This window comes from Pleuronectes platessa, chromosome 19 (assembly GCF_947347685.1).
Source record: "Pleuronectes platessa chromosome 19, fPlePla1.1, whole genome shotgun sequence".
In the NCBI taxonomy this organism is placed as follows: domain Eukaryota; kingdom Metazoa; phylum Chordata; class Actinopteri; order Pleuronectiformes; family Pleuronectidae; genus Pleuronectes; species Pleuronectes platessa.
In genome coordinates, this window is record NC_070644.1 from 9,385,022 (window position 1) to 9,394,938 (window position 9,917).

The 9,917-nt window shown below is 41.8% G+C and overlaps 1 protein-coding gene across 5 annotated transcripts; it reads left to right on the forward strand.

Moving 5' to 3' along the window:
* Positions 1 to 61: 61 nt before the first annotated feature.
* Positions 62 to 8,631, forward strand: nup54 (nucleoporin 54). 5 transcript variants are annotated; one of them, XM_053411637.1, is made up of 15 exons: positions 62 to 171; positions 1,184 to 1,291; positions 2,487 to 2,570; positions 2,755 to 2,790; positions 3,325 to 3,411; positions 3,810 to 3,968; positions 4,978 to 5,195; positions 5,291 to 5,478; positions 5,635 to 5,831; positions 5,949 to 6,003; positions 6,753 to 6,846; positions 6,991 to 7,098; positions 7,319 to 7,438; positions 7,660 to 7,770; positions 8,214 to 8,631. In XM_053411637.1, the coding sequence occupies exons 1-15, from the start codon at positions 129 to 131 to the stop codon at positions 8,340 to 8,342; spliced, it is 1,737 nt and encodes a 578-aa protein (XP_053267612.1). In that variant the 5' UTR covers positions 62 to 128; the 3' UTR covers positions 8,343 to 8,631. The 5 variants fall into 5 exon arrangements, with proteins under 5 accessions (XP_053267612.1, XP_053267608.1, XP_053267609.1 ...); XM_053411633.1 differs by lacking the exon at positions 2,755 to 2,790; XM_053411634.1 differs by lacking the exons at positions 2,755 to 2,790; positions 3,325 to 3,411.
* Positions 8,632 to 9,917: the final 1,286 nt, after the last annotated feature.

Genomic DNA, 9,917 nt, shown 5'->3' on the forward strand with positions numbered 1-9,917 from the left:
ACCCCTGCAGTAGCTTGTGGACACCTCTCGCACCCTGACCACAGGGGTCGCTGATTCAGTGAACGGTAACTGCACCAACTCAAGAGGAAAGAGAAGAAGAAGAAGAACTACTTCCGGTGACAGTCAACATGGCGTTTAATTTTGGCGGTGCCGCGGGCAGCACAGCGGCAAGTGAGTGGGTTTTAAATACATTTGAGAGTATTTCAATGAGGCTGGAGATAAGCTCCGCTTTGACCGCGAAGGGGGCGCCGCTCCGGTATGTTTACATTAACGGTAAATGTAAACAGTTAGCCGTTAGCTCACATCGAGCTGCTGTAGCATGAGCGTCAGCTACCGGCTAATGAAAAACTCCACGGGAAATGCTCGCTGCGAAGTGACGACACGTCAAGTTACTCTACAACCACACACGTAGTAGCTCCTTCTCAATTTAAAGTCGACCAGTTAACTTTTATTATTATTATTATCCATACATTGTTAGCTGTTGTGGTTAGCAGTAGCTTACGAGTTGTGTTTATCAATGTGACGTAACGTTTGTGGTTGATCTGAAAAAGATGAGAGAAGTAATCAACTGAAGGTCTACAGTCGTATAACACACAGCCTCATCTGTGCTCTTGTGAAGGACTCACTTGTTGTAACTCGTTGTGTTAAAGTAAGCTAGTTAACATATAATATTTTTGTTATTCTTACATCGTTAGCTTAGCTGTTTTTTTTTGCAATCACTCGTTAACGAGCTAGTGTTTATCAATGTGATTGTGTGTTTGTTATTGATGAGGGGAATCCTGCAATAGCTCCACTGTCTCAGAACATCCAGAACCCACAGCATCATCTGTGTTCTTGTGAAGGCCACACATGTTAGACAATGTCATTTTAAAGTAGGCTGGGTAACGAATATATGTTAATGTTAGAAAAGGTGTTGAATTAAACTTTATTTAATCAGGCGGTCACATTGAGACCATGGTCTCTTTTCCAAGAGACCTGAGAAACAAGAAACATTCACAATCAGCAACGAACAATTAAACACAAGCAGCAAAAACACTTATCGTCACTTGCTAACAAGCTAATGTCAATTATCAATTTAAGCAAAGGATTGTTGTAGCTTTATAGTGATGAGTGTAACGCTGCACTGTAGCTGTACTGTCCTAGAAATCCCAGCATTCACAGCACTCTCTGTTTCCCTACAAAGGCGCCCCCGGGTTTTCATTCGGTTCATTTGGTGCAAAGACCACAGCATCCACAGCGTTTGGCTTTGGCCCCTCAGCCACCACCACCACAGCCTCATCCGGATTTGGCAGTAAGTCCACTTCCCTGATCCTGATCCTCACTGCCAGAGGTTCCTCCGCTCCCTTGTGACCCGTCGTCATCACGGCCTGCATGGCGATGGCGATCAGAAGTCACTGGAGAGACATAGCAGTGGTGCTGTCTGAGCCACTGGGTCAAAGACCATTGGTAGCAGCTGGGAGTTAACCAGATGTGTAGTTGCCATCTTGAGTAATCTGATCTGAAGTGGTCAGATCTAACTTATGGTCTGACTGCACCCAACCGTGTCCTCAATGCGTCCTGAGGTCTGATCATTCAGACTACATTAGGAGCTGGTGTCGGACCCATGTGGCCTCACTCTTTTCACTGTGTAAACGCAAAATCCGTGCTGGGCCACATATGAAGGATAACCTACTCAGCTGACGTCCTCTGCCCCTCTACAGTTACACAATGAATCAAATGTATGTTACGCTTCTCAGTTTCCTTACGTTCATTTGTTTATGGCCAGAATAGAATGACAGATTTCCTTACATAAGTGTTTCTTCATAGCAAAGCTGCCAGAGATTCATTCAGCCCCACCTCGTTCTTTCTCTCTCCTTCTTGTGTCCACCCACACAGAAACATTGTCATTGGACACAAAACAACGTCATTTTGTCTCTGTTAACACAAATGACAGACGTAATTATTTGCATATTGAGCATGTGAGATCCGATCACAAGTTGCCACAAGACACACATTCGGGACACATTTTAATGTGATGTGAACAAATGTAATAAAAGCTGTCTTCTTATGATCTGATCACCCAGAACAGATGTTTATACCAGTTCTGAACAAGGGCTTCATCTTGAAGATTTAAATGGGCATCTCTGCAAAGCCTCATCAGTCCTGTTTTTATTAAAAAATAAATGCATATTCTCAATAATTGTAAAATCAGATATTAATATTAGATTTAGAACATAAATGTGGTTTGCAATATAATGTTTGGCCTTAACAGATACTTGAATATATATACTTGATCAACTACAATAGTTGGCTTTTAGTGAAGATAAGAAGAGTGAGACCATGAATGTATTTTTTGAAAAAAAATCCATACAGCATAATATCTGTCACAGTGGAAACACCACAAAGCGAAACAGCTTTTCATATCAGATGTTGCCCATTTATTTTGCTTGCCAATACAAAACAAAGTTCACTTGTTGCACTCAAGTGAAAATGTTTATTCTCTGAAGCTCTTACAGCCCCTGGATTTGGGGCAGCCACAACCACTGCTGCTGCACCAGCCACCGGATTTGGTTTTGGCTCCACCAACACTGGTAAGATACCGTATAAAGTTATTTATAAAGCATGTGGGTTTGATATTATTCTTGAGCTGTATCTTTTTTAAGGCACTTAACAGCTGTTGTTTACTGTCTCTAAGCCCTTATTATTCCTGATGACCTGACCTCTACTCCTCCATGTCATTCTCTCTTTCTTGCTGCCCGCCTGCGCTGGTTGCAGGATTTGGGGGGCTGGGAGCTGGAAACACCACGGCTGGTGGGTTTAGTTTTGGGGGGTTTGGTTTAAATGCCAACCCGGCAGCAATCAGCTTTAATGTGGGGTGCTTTGGTACAGCAACCACCACTGGCACTGTATTCAATTTTGGTAATAGCCTGGCTAGCACAGGTAGATGACCTTTGATTGATTACTCTGTACCGTCTGTGTCTGTAAACACACATTTCCATCCATATTCACGTCTCTGGTGCAGTGATTTGTCATCTCACTCAGTGATTTATCTCATCACACATGATGCATTGTTGTTTCCATTTGCATGAAGAGACACAATTTTAAATGATGCACCAATTTCATTTGATTGCTGTTGAAAGCCACTCAATTTTCACTGTAAATATAAGACAGAAGAAAAGTAGCAAAGGGAAAGAAAATTCACTTCTCCTTTTTATGAAATGAAATATGATTATTTTTCTACTTCTACTGACACCAAATAGTCTGCAATCTCATTCTGTCATTCTCTCGCCTGTTCTTGTGTCTCGTCTTCTGTCTCATTTCGCTTGATCTGCTCTGTTTTATCAGGCACATTCGGTGGCTTTGGAGCGACTGCAACCACTGCTGCTGCACCAGGGTCTACTTTTAGCTTTGCTGCACCCACCAACACGACAGGTCTGCTTCCTTCATATGTCTATAATTCAACATAACCCCTTAAGATATAATGAGACTAGAAAAAGTTAAATCATGGAAATTATTGTTATTGCGTAATCCTGCTGACAGACAGACGGACGAAAACGCTACCCTCTCTGGCAGAGGTAATAGGACACCATTAAAAGAATGCAATATTTGATCCCTCAGTCTTCTTGACCATTCTCCCAAAATGTTGCTTACTGCCTCATGCTCAGCTTTTTATTTAAATGTCAACATTTATAGAAGCTTCTACAAGATGTCTCACTCACTCCACCACAACATGAGTCAGTTTGCAGTGATCCTTCAGCAAAACCGGCAGCTTCTTTCTGTAGACTGTGGATTATGTTTTCTCACTGTGCTGGCACACATTTCTCTTTTAGGAGGCCTGTTTGGTAACACACAGAACAAAGGCTTTGGATTCTCCTCTGGGCTTGGCACTGCAACCGCACCCGGGACAACAGGATTTGGGACGAGTTTAGGAACATCTGGTCTTGGAGGGTTTGGAGGCTTTAATATCCAGCCAACCCAGCAGCAGCAAGGTAAGAGATCAAAGTTCCCAATACCACTTTTAGTGTCATGATTTAAACATGCTACTGACCAATGTAATCTCGCATTTTAAATCCAAGCAAAGGCTAATAATTATTGGGCGGCGCGGTGATGTCATCGATTACGTGAATACGTTGAATTGCTTTATGGCGTCAACGCGTCGTAAACAAGGTGTCCCTGCCTAGTCAAAACATGGATTCACCAGTAGAGCAAGCTGAAGTGGAAATAATTGCCCACAGTCATCTAGCATAGGCCACCAATAGGTGGACCACGGTCCGCATCCGGACCCAGACGCTGTTCTATACAGACTCAGACCTATTTTAAGATTTTGACGCAGCATTCTATTTTAATCTGGCAACTTTTCCTGTATTTACGGTAGTCTTATTTTAACATGCGCAGCTTTTTTCATCTTTACGGTAGTAAATCCTGGCCGCACACACTAGAGTCTACCTTTCTCACTGTACAAGAGAAACGTTAAAGCTGTTTCGTTATTATTTGTTAAGATATGGTTCATGTTGTTATATATTAAGAAAAAAGAAGAAAAGGGGAAACTCAAACTTAATCTTTTTTTTACTTCTAGAATTAAGCACTTTATTTTACATTTTTTTCAAAAGTTCTTTATTTTTTGTTTTTAAATGGAAACCTTATTTTACTTAAACAAGACAATAGTGTTTATTTGTAGTTTTTTTATTATTATTAAAGTACCAACCAGTTTAATGTGAATATTAATAATAAACATTGTGGAAATATAATCAAATTGTACTTTCTTTATTTTATTTGAGTCAGTTTTGGACTTCATACAGACATTTAACCAGGCTAGTTCAAAACATAAGGCACTGAATTATAATGCATCTTAGACATGATGACGTTTCTGACCTTTGCTTGAGAAAATTGTATTTTTGATAAATTCAATAAAATATTAATCAAGGAATAAAAAATAATAGTACATAGACATTATGTTGTTTCAGATAATATATTTCTACATCTCTTCCACTGCATCAGGCGGCTTGTTTGGCCAGCAGCAGAGTCAGCCTCAGCCCACTCAGCTTTACCAGCAGGTCACCGCGCTGTCAGCGCCCACCTTGTTGGGAGATGAGCGTGACTCCATCTTGGCCAAATGGAACCAGCTGCAGGCTTACTGGGGAACCGGGAAGGGCTACTACAGCAACAACAACCCACCTGTGGACTTCACCCAGGAGAACCCATTCTGCAGGTTCAAGGTAAAAAGAAGTAGTTCACTAGAGAAGTTGCAAGTGTTCTTTGGTTCATTTGAGGTTGAATAACATGGTAGTGGTCTGTGTCTTGTGTTTCTTAGGCAGTGGGCTATAGCTGTGTCCCAGTCAGCAAGGATGAGGATGGTTTAGTGGTTTTGATTCTCGCTAGGAAGGAAGCTGATGTACGAGTGCAGCAGCAGCACCTGGTGGAGTCTATCCATAAGGTGCTGGGAAACAATCAAACACTCACTGTCAATGTGGATGGTGTCAAAGCCCTGCCGAATGACCAGTAGGTGTTTATAAAATGTCAAACGTTACTGCTTCAACACATATGGTTTCCACGTTACTAATCTACGATTTTTCAGAAACAATATTAGACAAATTTGGATTAATATCAACTCATTATTTACGAGGGGTCTTCTTTGATGTGTCCCCTGTCCCCCAGGACCGAGGTGATCATTTACGTGGTGGAGCGTTCCCTTAATGGCACCTCCAAGCGGATCCCCGCCAGCGCACTCTTCGTTTTTTTGGAGCAGAACAACGTCAAGGTCCAGCTCTCACAGATTGGAGTGGCCATGTCCATCACACGCACAGAGTTGTCTCCAGCACAGCTCAAACAGCTGCTGCAAAATGCTCCTGCAGGTACGAGTGTTATTCGTACGCATGTTCCTGTCGTCCTCTCACTGATTTCAACAAAATGTTGGTCTGTGATTTTAATTCATCTTGAATTGTAACCAAGATCTTGTCTCTTCCTATTAGGAGTGGACCCTATCATTTGGGAGCAGGCCAAGGTAGACAACCCCGAACCAGATAAGTAAGTCAATTAAGAAAATATATTCAGGCCATAGTGTATGAATAATGTGTAGAGGGGGAGAACAGTTACAAAAAACTGATTTTTGAGTATCTTTTAATCACCTTATCAAAATCTTATGTCCTATGGCACTGCTTTACAAAATATAATGTGTTAAGCGAGACACCGTACTGGAAACCAGATCAAGCAGTTCCAGTATCTTAAAACCTTCCAAAGAAATGTATAATTATCAGAAATATTTCCAAACATATATCAAACTAGTGTCCAAACGGAGCTTTAATCAGACATTGGAACGCTGGTTTAATGCACAGTCAGAATGACCACAGTTATCAGAGTAAGACTCATATTAAAAACACTAGAATTTTCCTTTAAGGGCTGATTTCAATGAGGCTTCACGTCTGTGCAGTGGCCCGGGTTTGATTCCGACATGCAGCACTTTGCTACATGTCTTCCTCCGCTCTCTCCCTGCTTTTCATTTATTTGTATAACCCGTATTCACAAATCAAAATTTGCATCATAAGACTTGGCAGGGTGCGATGCTTGACCCAACATGGTTCAAAGCAATGTCAACTCCACTTAATGCCAAATTTCATAACAGGTATATGATATAGACTAGGGTAATAAAATAGTGTTTAACACCCTTGCTAGTTCTTATATGGTGCCTGCCCAATGGTCCTTAGACCATGAAATCAAGTCAATGAAAAGCTGCAGCCGCATGTTATCACTAAGAGTCTTGTGTTGTTTTTCTTCAGGTTGATCCCAGTTCCTATGGTGGGTTTTAAGGAGCTCCTTCGCAGACTGCAGACCCAGGACCAGATGACCAAACAGCATCAGACAAGAGTGGATGTAAGTCAAGTGAAAACTCTGCTGCTTACTTCTGTAAATCTTGAGTGGAAAAGGCACTGGACACGGTGAATACAATTTAAAATCTGTGAGAAAACGTCCTCCCTCTTTTCACTCATGAACGCACATGCATGTATGGCCCTACAGATAATCTCCAATGACATCAGTGATCTCCAGAAGAACCAGGCCACCACAGTAGCAAAGATCGCCCAGTACAAGAGGAAACTGATGGACCTCTCTCACAGAGTGCTGCAGGTAACCGCCTCCTTTTTCTAACTTGATTCTGTGAACATTTGTTGCCTGTTGCTGCCTCTCCTTTTCCAAGATTGGTAAAATGAATTGTGTCGACTACCATGATGACCTCACAGGGTTTGAATGAAGGCCCTGGTACTGTCTTCCTTATCTTTACTGCTTCAATCATTCATACATATTTATCTCTCCTCCTCTTCCTCCTCCTCTGCTGTTTTCTTGGCAGGTGCTGATTAAACAGGAGATTCAGAGAAAAAGTGGTTACGCTATCCAAGTGGATGAGGAGCATCTCAGGGTGCAGCTGGACACGATTCAGTCTGAACTCAATGCCCCCACACAGTTCAAGGCAAGTGTTTCTAACCTGTAGCAGTTTCAAGTTCACTCTGCATCAAGTACTGACATTTTTATTCATTAATCAGGCTATTTTTTCTTGACAGGCTATTATTAAGTACACAATACTGCAGTCACACAATCAGTAAAGTGTCAATATATTTTGAGAATGGACACTTCTGTTGGGCTTTGTGCTGCTGTTGGAGATCATAGTACTCATTTTTTCTTATCTACCAGGGTCGTTTGAATGAATTAATGTCGCAAATCCGGATGCAGAACCACTTTGGAGCAGTGAGATCGGAGGAGCGCTACAGTGTTGATGCAGACCTTCTCAGAGAAATCAAACAAGTGAGATTATTTTTTATCATCCCATTAGTCCTGTCTATGGTCTGTATTAATCAAGTGTCTGAGGATTATTCCAAGGAAAGCTGCTGAAAGTTAAAAAGAGCAGCGGTTCCTTCAATGTTAATTACCTTCATTGTGCAAGTGACATCCAGTTTGTGCTATGGGTGATTTAAGTGTGATTAGAGGTTCTGGTGTTGTAGGTCTTGGCATGTATTCCAGTCACTGGCAATAAAAATGTCACTTTAAGTATAATAAGCTCTTTTCATCAAGCATTGCAAAACATCTCTCCCCTCATGGGATACAGTATTTCAGTAGTTCAGGCAGCCAGCTCGAGCTGCGCTGCTCCAATCATGTGACATACCTCACACTCCACAATCATCTTTAATGTCTTTATTAAAAGGTTCTGGCCTCAACTGAACCAATGTTGACTTTTCTCTCACTCTCAGCACTTGAAGCAGCAGCAGGACGGTTTAAGTCATTTGATCAGCGTCATCAAAGACGACTTGGAGGACATCAAACTTATCGAGCACGGGCTGAGCGACAGTGGACACTTGAGAGGAGGCGTCCTGAGCTGATTCTACACAAAGGGCATCTGAAAATTTTTCATAGAAAGATCTGTTTGATGTTATTACTCAGGACAGGTCCTACTGTCTGTACCAGCTTAAGGTAAAGACTCAACATCTAATAATAGCTGGCTTCCCTTATGGCTGATCAGATTAAGGATATGCGACTATACGTGTGGCGTCATCTAAACAAGTCGTGGGATTGAGTGTGTCATGATTGACAACATTGTAAATACATCTTTGTATTTCCTTTTTTATGCTGTTTAGAATATTATTAAAATTTCATTTACATTGAAAAATAGTCTCTCACTTCATCTCTTTCTTCATCTATATACTTGTTTTTATTCGGAAGGTTGTAAACATTTGCATTTGTTGTGGTCGCTGTGTTTACGTCAGGAGGCTAACCCTTTCCAACATCTCATCAAAGCAGGGCTTGAGTTGATAGGATTCATGTCCTGGGCTCACGTCCTCACACGTGTGAAAGACTGATTGGCAGTTGAACTTATTAAGCAGCTTTCAAGGATGGATAATATCACCTCACGCAGAAGGGTCATCCCCATCCTAAGGGTCTGAGCTACATGCTGGTGTTGACACCACAGGTAGAAAGAAAGTAAACTTAGACATTTGGTGAAGTAGTTGTTATACTGTATTGTTATACTTCAAATAACCAAGGACACAAAATAGCAGTAATAACTAATATCAAATAATGGATTGACAACACACTTTGCTGTGAATTCTTTGTTCTTTTTAGTTAAACCTTTTCTCAATGAACTATTTAGTCCTTAAAATCATGAAAACTCATCAAATCTATACTGAAGGCATCAAATATCATTTTTGACAACTGAATGCTGGGAAGATTTGACCCAATTAAAACTGTTAAAAATTACTTTAATTGAATAATATGAATACATTTCTAAGCTGATTTATTGAGGAGGTACGACACATCATGGGGGGCGCCTCAAGAGGCACGGGCTTGATCACCTCAGAGAGGCAGAACAGGAATATCAGGAACCTCTTCATCGATGTAAAGTTGTTTCCATACTGTCCTCCAGCCTGTTAACCACCTACTCCAGGATCCCTGTGGTCGACATTCAGTTGAATGTCTGGTCCACAACAGACCCGACAAAGATGTGGAGCACAGAGGAGCTAGTTTGTTCTATCAAAGTGTTCCTGGCGTCTTCAAAGCTGCCATTGTTAAGATATTTGTGAGTAATGAAATCAGACAGTGTCTCCATCTCCTGCTCTGTGACTGAGGTTTTCTCGAGGATTAAGAGTGGGGCCGGTCTGTTCACTGATTGGCTGCGGCTCTGAGACGACTGTCACAGTGGGCTCTGGCTGGATGGTGGCGCCTGAGGTTGCACCCTCAGTCTGTTCACTGATTGGCTGCGGCTATGTGACGACTTTCACAGTGGGATATGGCATGATGGTGGCGCCTGAGGTTGCACCCTCAGTCTGCTCACTGATTGGCTGCGGCTATGTGACGACTTTCACAGTGGGCTCTGGCGGGATGGTGGTCCGGAGGACGCACTCTTTCTCAAGTCAACAGTTTTTCTCAGTAAGAGAATAATCCTGTGTGACGTCTTCTCC

Bases quoted from the DNA above. Each gene is read 5' to 3' on its own strand.
- nup54 (XM_053411637.1), top strand. From the start codon at position 129: ATGGCGTTTAATTTTGGCGGTGCCGCGGGCAGCACAGCGGCAA. The intron at 2,571-2,754 runs GTAAGATACCGT...CGCTGGTTGCAG, and splicing joins TTTTGGCTCCACCAACACTG to GATTTGGGGGGCTGGGAGCT. The intron at 3,412-3,809 runs GTCTGCTTCCTT...TTTCTCTTTTAG, and splicing joins TGCACCCACCAACACGACAG to GAGGCCTGTTTGGTAACACA.